The sequence below is a fragment of the Pholcus phalangioides genome, unplaced genomic scaffold (assembly GCF_987345545.1).
Source record: "Pholcus phalangioides strain wild (caught in Gottingen) unplaced genomic scaffold, Ppha-v1.0 ptg000018l_1, whole genome shotgun sequence".
Taxonomy (NCBI): domain Eukaryota; kingdom Metazoa; phylum Arthropoda; class Arachnida; order Araneae; family Pholcidae; genus Pholcus; species Pholcus phalangioides.
Window position 1 is genome coordinate 3917856 of NW_028301611.1, and position 13315 is coordinate 3931170.

Genomic DNA, 13315 nt, shown 5'->3' on the forward strand with positions numbered 1-13315 from the left:
TCGTTATAATGGGATTCAACTGTATCACATATGGTGCAGGTTTCTCGATTCACTCGATGTACAAGCAAAGGATCATTCAACATCTAACAAATGAAAAACATATTCCATTTACAAGATTGTTTCTTGCGCAATTGATGGAGGCATTTATTATGATGCATTCCCAACTTGTATGATGTTGCTCAATAATTCACACATTTTTACTCTTTCACAGATTTAACCTTACTATACAAACTGATAAAAACTACATGTTAACTGCCTATACATTTATGTTTTTGAGACGTAGAAATAGTATTCTAGAGTTAATAAGTTTTGATAAAAAACAAGTTAACTCGAAATTCTAATATGAAAAGAGAAAAATTCTAAAGTCCATCAATATTTATGTTGGCACACCATCTATTATTATTTTGAATCAGCAATTAGGGCATCAAAAATTCAAGGCTTTATATAAAAACTAATTTGTTTTTTTTTTAATTAGAGTTTCGAAAAAATTACCACCAATTCTAATATGTATAAAAATATCTGGCGGAATTATTATGGATCACTCAAAAAAAAGTGTAAATATTAATATTTTTAATGACAATAGAGGCCAAGAATGAAATTAAAAATCCCTTAACCATAAAGTCTTAGAGCGACGTCATTCAAACAACACAAGATTAAATAGACAGAGAAATAGAGGAGAAAAAGAGAAACTAGTTTCTAAGGAAAAAAAAAAGCTGGAGAAAAGAGGGAAAAGAAATTTTTTACAGATATCGCCAAGAAGCACGAGAGCCTGGGCTACAACTGGTTTTACAGTCTGTATTTACCAAAGATCTTCTATACTTCTTTTAATGAAGAACTTTAAACACACATAAATAACATACATACCATACCACATTACTTTTACTTCAATATCATTGAAGTTATGTAAAGGGAAAATGAAATTTAAATTTTAAGATTTAACAATGGTTTTAATCCTGATTTAAATCGGTGTACCCAGTCTAATATACAGGAATTAAAACCACACATAACAAAAATTTGTATGCAATGAACAAATTAGTTTTTATATAAAGCCTTGAATTTTTGATGCCCTAATTGCTGATTCAAAATAATAATAGATGGTGTGCCAACATAAATATTGATGGACTTTAGAATTTTTCTCTTTTCATATTAGAATTTCGAGTTAACTTGTTTTTTATCAAAACTTATTAACTCTAGAATACTATTTCTACGTCTCAAAAACATAAATGTATAGGCAGTTAACATGTAGTTTTTATCAGTTTGTATAGTAAGGTTAAATCTGTGAAAGAGTAAAAATGTGTGAATTATTGAGCAACATCATACAAGTTGGGAATGGATCATAATAAATGCCTCCATCAATTGCGCAAGAAACAATCTTGTAAATGGAATATGTTTTTCATTTGTTAGATGTTGAATGATCCTTTGCTTGTACCAAATGAAAACAAAAAATGCTTATTAAATCTAAACTGTGCAAGAAAGTATTGTTATTAATCATAAACTGCTCAGTTACGACAGCAATCAATTGAATTAATCTCTGGAGCTTCATCGATTCTCTTGAAAAAAAACAAACCTATACTTTTGATCCATTTGATTCGGATGATGCACATATACCTGATGATGGTGATTATAGCAAAGATATGGTGGGATCTTCAATACCACTTTACGCAGGTTTAAGAAAGCCCATATGAGTGTTTTTGAAAATTTTTTCAACATGAACAATGGGCATGAAACTGTTCACGACACTGTTTAACAGCTTATGAAAAAGGCCTATTTCAGAACATGTAGCAAATATAGTTGAAGTTAGGTTTTACGAATCAACACGTTTTTTATGAATACTACTATTTAGCCTTTCTTTTTTCTTTTCTTTTCAAACCGAGCACAACTCAGGTCTATCGCCATAGGCAATTTACTACCTAGTGAGTTGTGCCGGAAGTGTAAGTGTGTGAACCTAACAGTTTGAGTGCGTGTCTAGTGTTGTGTATGATTTTTCAGTGCTGCCATCTATATCTCAGAAGTGAAGTGAGTGATGTGTAGTGACTGAATATTTGTACTGTTTGTAGGACTGTTGCTCTCTGTGGCGAGACTTTTTAACAGGGAGATCGGCTCGCATTTGCGACTCGAAGTTGGTAACCACAGAAAACCAACTTCAGCCGACCACCACTGTTGTGACAGTGGTGCTCGAACCCGGGTCCCCGTGATGCCAGTCCGTCATTATGACCACTCGACCAATACAGCGGATACTATTTAGCCATATACATGCACTTTGTATACATTCCTTTGTAGAATTTCTAACAAACTGGTACATGCAGTAATGTGTGTTCTTAGTGTATGTGTGGCCTTTAACATATTCATATTATTGGAGTTGCACTTGTTTTGCGTTCTGTTGGTGCTGTGTTGCTATACATAGTTGTGGAGGTCACTCCTTGATTTTGCTTGGCTACTATAACAATATGAATACGTTAAAGGCCACACATACACTAAGAACACACATTCCGGCATGTACCAATTGAATGACTATAGAAACAATTTCAAATGAGAAACAGTTGTCCGGAGACCCCTGCCTGGCCAACCAAGGGTCACCACCTCGTCTGATGATCAGTATATTGCTATGGCAGGGGTGTCAAACTCGATTGGATTGTGGGCCATTTACTTCAAAATGATCTCTCAAAAGTCACCGCCAATTATTAAAATTCAATAATTAAAAACATATCAATTTCTTTATAAAAAAATTTATTTAAAAAATTTCAATTAATAATTAAAATTAATTATAAACATTCTAAAAACTGTTCAATTGCAATTGAAAGGAAGTGAAAGAAGAATTATGAATGAACCGCACAAAATTAATTCTACCTACCAACCAAGATTTTTATTGATCAACATGCTGACACACGTAAAAATATTTGGAAAATATTCTCTTCTAAACGGCTTTTGAACAAATCCAGTTTACACCTAAAACTTGTCAATGCATCATGCATATATTTTATTAACTTAAACTTATTCCTTATAAAGTTTGTTATTTAATTCAATTCAAATTTGCTGTAATGTTAATTAAGAATGCTAGTTATCACACCCGTGTTTTACCATTAAGAAATGAAACAATCTTTTGTTTCCAGGAACAGTTTTACCTAACTTAAAAGTAAAAACAAATATATTTTTAGGATCTTATGGCAAGACAACAAACAAACTTTTATGTAATGAGGTAGCACATACGATTTGTTGTGGTTTTGTGAACAGAAAAAATTTCTAAAAAGTCTTCAGTGATGTTCATATCACCATCGCACGCCTGAAGAAACAGAATTAGAGTCACGTCTTTGAATACCTGAAATTTTGTTGAAAGCTATTGAAAAACACTGTACAATTGAGGATATTCGAACTGGTCTCACAAATTATCACCTATTGCTGTTATTCTTTCGACCACAATATGTCTTGGTATGAAAAATATCATGAAATGCTTTCATGTATTTAAGACAGACAGTTTTTGCAGCATTTATCATCCATTCCTTAACAAGGAACTGTTGTTAAAAAAACTTGGAATTTTTTGCGAATATGTATCGGCTCTCATTGCTGATTCATTCTGTTTTACATTTTTTTTTTAAGTTAATGCTTTCATACTTTTTGTTATAAAATTTTTTAAATTAAAAACCCAGTATTTTTTGGATCTTGCTGGGATGTCACAGGCCGCCAACAGTCCCTTCAGCAAGTACGAGATTGACATCCTTCGTAAACAAGTTGAATCTTTCTTTCAAACTAGGCACACCTCTGGTCTATATCGTCATGAGCAATTTACTACCAATTGAGTTGAGCATGTGTGTATCTAACAATTTGAGTGTGTATATGGTGTTGTGTGTAAATTAGTGATTGAACTTTGAATACCAGACAGATACCCATGTTAATATTCCTTATGAAACCTCTAACGAAAAATAGCAACACCCTTTCATAGCCCACCAATCTATCTACCTCGCCTAATCAAACACGACAACACTTTTTGTAAAGTATATGAGGGTAGCACAATGCACGCTACACTCCAAGTACATATGTATGAAAAAAAAGAAAAGTTGGGGTGGGGATAAAAAAATTATATCACGATGGCAAACACAAAGTGAATTAGTGCTGCCATCTGTATTTCAAATTGTGAGTGAAGTGTAATGATTGAACATTTGTAACAATGTAAGACTGTTGCTCTCCATCCATGGCGAGACTTTTTAATGAGGAGATAGGCTCGCATTTGCACCTCAAAGTTGGGAACCACCGAAAACCAACTTCGGCCAACCACCACTGTGTGGCACCAGTGGGGTTCGAACCCGGGAACTCGCAATGCGAGTCCGCACTATGACCACTCGATCACCCCAGCAGCAACCAAATTGAATTGATGAGCAACCTCCATAACTGTTACATCCATGGTTGCATCACCACTAGATGAGACAATAGCTGTCAGTACTGTCTGCCAAATTCTCCACATGAAGGGATGGAATGCCTGAGTACCATGTATTTGTGATCCAACCAAACATCCAATCCAGAGGGGCCAGATTAAAGTGGTGTCATTAAGTTTGCTTGTTATACTAGCCATCGCATGTTTGACTTTTTGGAAGCCAGTGTATTATTGATAAAATAGTTTCTTATGGATATGATTCTTTGATTAAATCAACATGCCATGCTTTTCATCATTTTATGAAAAAAGAAAGTACACATAAAGTTCTTACACAGCACAAATTTTCACTGGATATTCTCTGGAACCAATCAGCAAATAATCAGGCAAATGGATAGATACCTCAAATTTGGGCAAAACTAGAGAAAATAAAACAATACTGATTATATTTTGTATGTGCTCTTAATTAATTTTGAACATTAAAATATTCAAAAACTAGCATGAACAAATAAAAAATTGTGTCTCACCATATTTATCGACTTCAAAGCTTTGTGATACAGAGAAGTTCCTCACATTCGCATGGATCTTCCACACTCCATGAGGTGGTTCCTCAGACAGTGGCAAATCAAACTGTACTATTCCTAAGACAGCAAATAATAACAATTTCGTATTTGTTGCATGAAAATTATTATTTTCTTCCAATAGTTGCCAGCCTTTTGAGAGACTTGGCCGTTACCAATGATATCAATATCTATATATATATATGTTTTGAGAGAGAGAGAGAAATTGTCTAATATAATTTTTTTTTCAGACTTTAGACCCTTTTACTCCTGAATGTAATCAAGCTGAGATGAATTCAGAAAATTTTGTGTTGTCACAAGAATCGAACTTAGTTATTGCACACTGGGGGGAAATTTTTCAGGTGCCAAATACAGTCATTCCTCATTATAGCGACCATTCCATTACAGTGACCGATAGGGGATCAGTCCCAAATATTTTCATGTAACAAGTATCCTATATGTCTCACTTTTCATATAATAAGCAATGTTTTTAATATAACAATAGGGAGGATACTTAAAAAAACATTGACTGTACCAAATTTTCAGTGCTCATGGCAATCTGGAACAGTCAAGCCCTGTTCTAGACTAATGTTATTTTACAAAACTCACATCCTATTTCTTAAATATGATATATTTCATCGAGTTATAGAATATACTCATGCACAAGCTAAGTTTTTGTTCCTATACTGGGGGGGGGGCTTAACTTATACACAGGTCAGTTTTCGAGGAGGAAAAATTCAACCCGAGTTCTACAAACACCCCCCTATAGTAGAGGTGCACTAATTCTTGCCCGTAAAGTGGGTTAGATGAAAACAGAGCCATCTTTGCAGCATCATGGGGCTCTTAGACCGTGCAGTATATCAAGATTTCTTACAAGTTGACTCCAATTATGTGTGCTCATACAGAGAGATAGAATTGAAGTTCTGGAGGGAGAGTAATGATTATGTCAATCTATATGCACCCATATATATATATATTGTGTCAACCATACATACACAAAAATATTTGATGTTGCTGAGGGGGGGGGGGGGAGACACTGCCCCTGTATCTCCACCCACGCAATTGCTATACGAGGTTATATAAGTCTTTACATGCACCAAGAAGCCCCTCCCAGGAAGTGTTTTCATTCATTAACCCTTTCCGACTCAGTGTGCCCAGCTGGGAACACCCAAAAATTTCCTTTTCAAACACTGAAAATAAACAATAAATGAAATGAAAATTAGTTTCGGGGTTACTTTGAATCATCTTTACTAACACTAGATTACAGCACCACACAAGCTGATCCATACTTTTAACCAGTGTTTATTTTTTGAAACCCTTACTTTTCACACAAATGGATTCAAATTTCAAATTTTCATTTCTTTTTTTGGGAATAAAAAGGATTTAAGGAAAAAAATGTTCTATGTTATTTTGTTGGCTGTACACTAATCTCTTTATTCTGCATAAGTTTTAACTTGTTATATTCAAAGCTTGCGTAAAATCGAGTCCCGAAGTTATGCGCTGGTTTCAAGTTTTTCGGCATTTTGGTGGTCCTCAAGCAGGAGAGTCAGCTTTTAGATTAGTATATGGGTGATTCTCAAGAAATCAGCTTAAATTGTATCTCTAGCCGTTTACATTGAATACATTTTGACAGACAGAACTTATTTTTTTGTCACTTTCTATTTATGTTTCAGTTTCTGAAAAGTCACCACTCTGTTTCTGTTGTTTTTTTTTCATCAATAGATCTTTAAAATTTGCTTGAACAAATTTTCATTTGTTAAATAAATGTCCTTTTTCTGGCTGTCCTCGGTTCATTTTTCCAATTTTAAAATAACTTTTTCTATCTTTTTAAAACAAAAAAATATATTTATTTGTCTTGAAAACGTGGCAATTTTTGAATAAATTAAAACCAGGCAAAGTTTCTCATTTTTGTGAAAAATATATATTCTTTTTTTCAATATTATATATTTTTAGGACAAGTATACTTTCATGTTTCATCTCTTTTTACAATTTTAAATGTTTTTTTTATCAATAGCTTATAGTCAAATGAAAATTTTTCCCACTTTTTTTTTTTCATTCGTGACATTTGAAAACATAGGTTCAAGTCCTGCTACACCAGAACCTGAACCTATCAAATTTTGTGTTGCAAAGGTTGAGAAGAATATAACCATCACTTAAACCTCCTTTTAAACCAATTAGAATTGAAAATGGATTCACAAATTAGGTTTATTCAGGAAAAACAAGGCGAGTGTCTTTATCAAATGTTCTTCTCCTAGCCATTTATTTTTTTTTGTGAGAAATATTTGAAAATTATTTTCACTTTACCACGTTTCAGTTCAGAGACATCGATTATTTCTGAAAAGCACATGTTTTCAACATGTATTTTTTTTATCAGTGTCACAAAACATGTAAAAATGTCTTTCTCCCGGCATTGGATAACCAAAAGGAAGATTTGATCATAAGTCAGGGGTGACAAAAATTTAAAAAGTCTAGATTTCTTGGTTGCAACATGAAGCTGCAGTAATCTTTCACTTCAAGACTTCACTTTGAGAGAGCTTCTCATGATCTAGCAAAACAAAGACAAAGTAGAAATCTGTTGTCCCCCATAAAATTGACAAAAAGGGGGGGGGGGGACGAGAAGCACATTTAAAAAAAAAGAAATAAAATGTAATTGACAAAAAAACCTGTTCACAGTATCTGTGCCTATCCAAGTTAAAATGAGCTACCAAAATACATAGAACGTGTTGCAATTCTCAAGCATAAATATCAAATCAAGTGTTGCAATCAGACAAAATGCCTCATCAGATTTGCCTATCTCTCAACATGGTTAAACTTAAATTATTTTTTTTCACCATGAATTTTTAACAAATCTCATTGCTGACTGTATTTCATCTATTAGTGGGTAAAGAAGCGTTTCTAAACATTTTTTGATTGATAACGTTTTTGATAAGTTTTTTTTTTCCTTTTTGATCTAGTTTTGTGAGAATGGCCTATACATAGTAATCAAGGGCTTGACAAACATGGGCAGAGATATGGGGGGGGGGGGGGAGTGGACAGATCTAAATGTATATATGAGTTGACATCATCGTCGTGTCCCCCAGCAATAAGGACCGTGCCCCCCCCCCCCAGACTTCCAAGCCTATCTCCGCCTATGTTGACAAATCAAAAATTCACAGAATCCAATATACCAATTACATACAGAAAATTTTGGATGCCAATACAGATTGTATAGTTGCCATGGCGACCTGGTATCTGGGATTTGCAAGCCCTGCAGTAAGATCAACTCAATTTGCTTTTTAACAATAATGGTGCCCCGTTTTCAAGTTATGCAAGAGAAGCAGAAAGAAACATCTCTATCAGATGTGATGGTAAAAAAAAAAAAAAAAGGATGTGGTACATTTCATGAAAAGAAAGCAAAGCGCAAAACAATTACAATATTCTTACACTTAGAAACAATTAAAAGATGTTGGTTTTCAACCTTTAGAAAGGTCTGCTTGCAGCCACTGGGCAACTCTTATCTTCGAAGGATCCTCGACCCACAAATCCCCGACCTAAGAAAAAAGAAAGCATTTATTGTTATGCAATATATATATTTTTTAAGGTTTTGAAACCTTGTGCTACCATTATTCTATGAGTGTAACATCTACCTAGTTCGAGTTTGAATATGCTTCAAAATGAAGCTCGTACAAACTCTTTATACCAGGGGTCGCGACCCAAACTTGAATCATAGGGGCTTCTCAGATGGGCTATACAAATCCACTTACAGCCAGAGAGATTTTTAAGCTATTGGTCATGACTTAAACCTGATTTGAAGGGGGCTTTCAAGATGGGCTGTTCAAATCCACCAGCAGTCAAGGGTTCTTGAGCTATGAGTCATGACCCAATCTTTTTTTCGGAGGGGCATCCAAATGGGTCACACAAATCCACTTACAGCCAGGGATTCTTCTGCTATGGGTCACAGGTTGCACACATCCGCTTATAGATAGGGATTCTTGAGCTATGGGTCACAACCCAAACCTGATTTGCAAGGGCTTCCAAGATTGGATCATACAGCTCCACTTACAGCCACGGATTCTTGAGCTGAGACATGAGTAACGACCCGTATTTGATTCTCTTTCTTTCTCCCAGCAGCTTCCTACACGAGTCATACATATCCATGGAACAGCTACAACATAGTTTCCCAAACTTTTTTAGTCTATTGCCCCCTTCAAAAAATTTTTTCTTCTCTCATTGCCACCCCCCAACCCCATAGAATCCTATACTAAACCCAAAGCTTCTACCGGCCCCTTGGACCATTCCATCACCCCCCAGATGGCAGTATTGCCCACTTTGGAAAACACTTATACACTATTATATACTATATTTCCCTAGTTGACAATTTTTTGCGACTATCTCTGCTCTTCCTAGTTTCGGCCCTGCCCACAGCTCCAGAATCCTTGGCCAGTAGTGGTTTGTACGACCCACCTAGGAATCCAGTGTGAATCAGGCTTTAGTAATGACACATAGCTCAAGAGCTTTTGGAATGTAAGTGGATTTGTACGACCCATCTCGAAAGCTCCTGCGAATCAAGGTTGGTCGTGACTCATAGCTCAAAAACCTGACTGTTAAGTGGATTTGAACGACCCGGTTCGGAAGTTTCAGCGACTCAAGTTTGCGTCACGACCCATAGGTAAAGAACCCCTGAATTACACTAAAGCTGTTAACAAAAACAAAGTCCCATGGGTCGCGAAGCCGATATTGTTGTCGGTCTCGGCTGAAAAAGATCAAGAACCCCAGCTTTATACTAATCTACGAAAACTTACGATATATTTCATGAAATATGCTCTAAAAAAGTTCAAATGCATTCATTTCTATTTCTAAAACTATTATAAATACAATTTGTATTGATAAAGATTAATGTTAACTTTAAAAGCTAAAATAAATGTGCCATAATCTTACCAGTTATATTTGTTAGTAAACAACAAAAACCACAATACAATACAATAATAATTATACAGGGCTCTCGGCTACTATGACCATCCCCTGATCATTAAAAAAAAAAACTGAGAATAGAGATGCCAGGATCATAACAAAAACATCTAGGAAATTAGAAAAAAGAAATTATGCCTATCAATTATACATTAACAGTCAATAATAATAAAAAAAATAATAATAATTGTCAAAATTGAATGATAACAAAAACCATGAATAATACATTGTCGCAGGTGATGACAACAACAAAAGCATAAGAATCATAGCACAGATAATGACAACAATAAAAGTATTGAAACAAAGCAAAGAATAGTAATACTGAAAAATTTATACACATACATATATATATATACACACACACACACACATATATATATAGTGAGTATCGATAGGATGAAACTTGAATACCAACAACTAGACGAAACGGGAACTACGAGTGACGAAACGTTCAAAGAGAGGAATAATAATATTAGGAGGAGTCGACGCAAAATCTCGCCAACAAGAGACCGGAAAATGAAGATTGCGGAAAGTAGCATTACGCACAGAATCATAATGACTGCAATAAAAAAGAAAATGAGAAGCAGTTTCCAAATTGTTACAATGGCTACACAATGGACTATCCGCCCTATTAATGCGATGTAAATACTCAAAAAGAGGAGCCCTGTTACAGAGGAGCTTGTAAAACATATTTTCAAATTTACCGGACGAAAAAAAGGATGAATACAATTTGCAACAATCATAAAATGGACGGAAATCAGGAAGTGTATTTTTAAGTGATTGAGTGAAATATTTTTTATATCGGGATTTAAAAATTGAGATCAGATCTTCTGGGTAGAGGCTGGAAGGGGTTACACGCTGAGAAGAAGCCGCAGTGCGAACGTGACTATCAATAATCTCATTAAAAGTAATGCCAGAGTGACCAGGGACCCAGATAATAGAAATGTGATTAGAAAGAGAGCTTGTGAAAACAAGCTGGTAATAAAGAAGAAAAATGACTGTAGGAGAATGGAATGAGAACGCTCGTGCTGCAGAAATAACAGATTTGGAGTCTGAGATTATGACAATGGGTTGCCGAGAACCAGGAATAAAAAATCGGAGGCCAAGAATGATTGCAAGAGCTTCCCCGGTAAACACAGAAGAGCTAGAATTGATAAACCATGTCTTGACGACGTTAGTTAAGGGACAGAAAGCACCGCAGACAACTTGATTTTTCTTAGAGGCATCCGTGGCGATGATGATGGAAGATGGGTCCAAGGAGTCTAAATAGTGCTGGAACGAAAGTTGCAAAGAACCATGGGGGAAACTTTTCTGAAAATCCAAGTCATCAGTGATGAAAGAAACGTTTTGAAGATGCCAAGGGTAAAAATCAAAAATAGGTTGAAGAGTGCTTGTAAGATTGAAATCAATAGTCTCGGAAAAATTTTCCATTTTCATCCTCAGAGGGGGGGCTAAACGTCTGAAACCTGAGTCCCACAGATTAGAAGGGCCCTGGGAGGGTGACGCCGTTGACCGAATGCAAGCAGAGCCACATCGAGATGAAAGGAGTTCAGTAAGAGTCGGTAATGCCAAAATCATTCTCATTTTGTCAATTCTAGTAGATATAGGTAAACCTAAAATCGAACGCAAAGCAGAGTGATAAATAATATTAATTTTAGAAAGAGATGAGCGAGAGGAATTGAACCAAGCATGTGCACCATAGCATAGAAGACCAGACACCATATTTAAGATAATGGGTTTCGTATACCTGCAAGGAACATTTCGAGAGCGGAATGCGATGGACCGACAAATATTTAAAATAAAAGTGCCTTTAGTTTTAATTGTACTGAGTTGTTTCGCCCAAGTCAGAGATCTATCAAAAAAGACCCCCAGAATTTTTATGAAGGGATCAAAAGGAACAGACACTCCACCAATTGTAAATGTAGGAACATGAAAGGAACGTTTCCTAGTAAAAATTGAAAATTTTGACTTGGGAAGGGAGATAGTGAGACCACTGTCTTCAGCCCATTGCATGGTCTTAGATACAGCGAGAGTAAGAGAAGATTCAGCGGAGGATCCATCCGAACTACTTGCGGCCAGGAAAATATCGTCCGCATACAAGAAGAGATGAATGTTAGGAGGCAAGTATGAAGGTAAATCAATCGTAAATAAAGCGAACAGAAGAGGCGATAAAGAAGAGCCTTGAAGGAGACCAGTAGTAGGAGAAAACGTACTGGACTTCCTGCCTCTCCAGTGAATAAAATGGAGACGGTTGATGAGGTATTCATAAAGCCACGATAGAAATTTCTTATCGAACCCCATTCGTGCTAATTTGTTAATTAGAAGATCATGACGAACCGAATCATACGCTGCTTTCAAGTCTAAGGCAATGAGATACAAGACATGAGAGTTCTTGAAAGCATCCCAGATAGTGGACACAATGTCTCGTAAACATGATTCTGAACCAGTTTTGGGGCGAAACCCATAAAAGCAGGAAGAGAACAAATTAAATTTGAATGAAATCCAATTTAATCTAAAAAGAATGAGGCGTTCGAAAATTTTGTTCACAGTGTTAATCAGAGTGAGAGGTCTAAAAGCGGAATGTTCCGATGGTGAACGGCCAGGTTTTGGAATAAAGACAATTCTGCCTTCCTTAAATGAAGGAGGGATATAATTTGATGACCATAAATCATTGAACGCATGTAGAAATTCCAGACCTTTTTTTGGAAGACTTTTATAGACTCGTAGTGGGATACTGTCTGGACCCGGAGTACTCGATCTACCAGTCCGAAGAGCTCGCAATAATTCTATATTTGTAAACGCCATATCCATATGTTCACCGAATGAATGAGGGGGCCCCACAAAGACATGAGGGGGAACCCTACGACCGCACGGGAAATGATGATCTCGGAAGAGGTCAATTTGATCAAGAGCGTCGGCATAAGAGTTTTGGGCAATGACAAAAAAAAAATGAGAGTTATCAAAAGATTTGTTTGCGACGTATCTATGACGTCTTAGTGTTGAATAAATCTTGGAAGGCGGAGAGAAAGGAAGTATCTCATCTGAAAGAAGTTTGACTCTCAGAGTGCGAAGGTGGCACCGAAATTTAGCAGACAACCGTTTGTATGAGATCCAGTTGTCTTGCGAAGGAGAAAACCTAAAATGACGAAAGGCCAGTTTTTTCTCCTTAAGGAGAAGACGCCCATCTTTATCAAGAGAAATACGAGGGTAACGAGGGCGCCTGGTGATAAAGGAATTATTTTGAACCATTTCAGAAATGGAAGCATAGAGAGTATCAAACGGTGCGTTAGCGGAAACCCTACTTAAATCTTTAAGTAAGGATGCCCAACGAATTTTGTATGAGTAGTAGATATTGGAACTTGACAATGAGGAGAATGAGATCATAGCAGGAAGATGATCACTACCAAATAATGATGACAACGGTGACCAGGATAGTGAACGATGA

At 36.0% G+C, this 13315-nt stretch overlaps 1 protein-coding gene across 2 annotated transcripts in view; it reads right to left on the reverse strand.

Annotated features, from left to right (window-relative positions):
- LOC149071592 (pregnancy zone protein-like) overlaps positions 1 to 13315 on the reverse strand; it is a 106229-nt gene that overhangs the window by 70365 nt on the left and 22549 nt on the right. For both annotated transcript variants that reach the window (XM_089247941.1, XM_089247940.1), the window contains exons 6-8: positions 8381 to 8453; positions 4891 to 5004; positions 4698 to 4782 (exon numbers count right to left, since the gene is read on the reverse strand). In XM_089247941.1, the coding sequence (XP_089104067.1) occupies positions 4698 to 4782; positions 4891 to 5004; positions 8381 to 8453 (272 nt within the window). The remainder of the gene's footprint in view (positions 1 to 4697; positions 4783 to 4890; positions 5005 to 8380; positions 8454 to 13315) is intronic.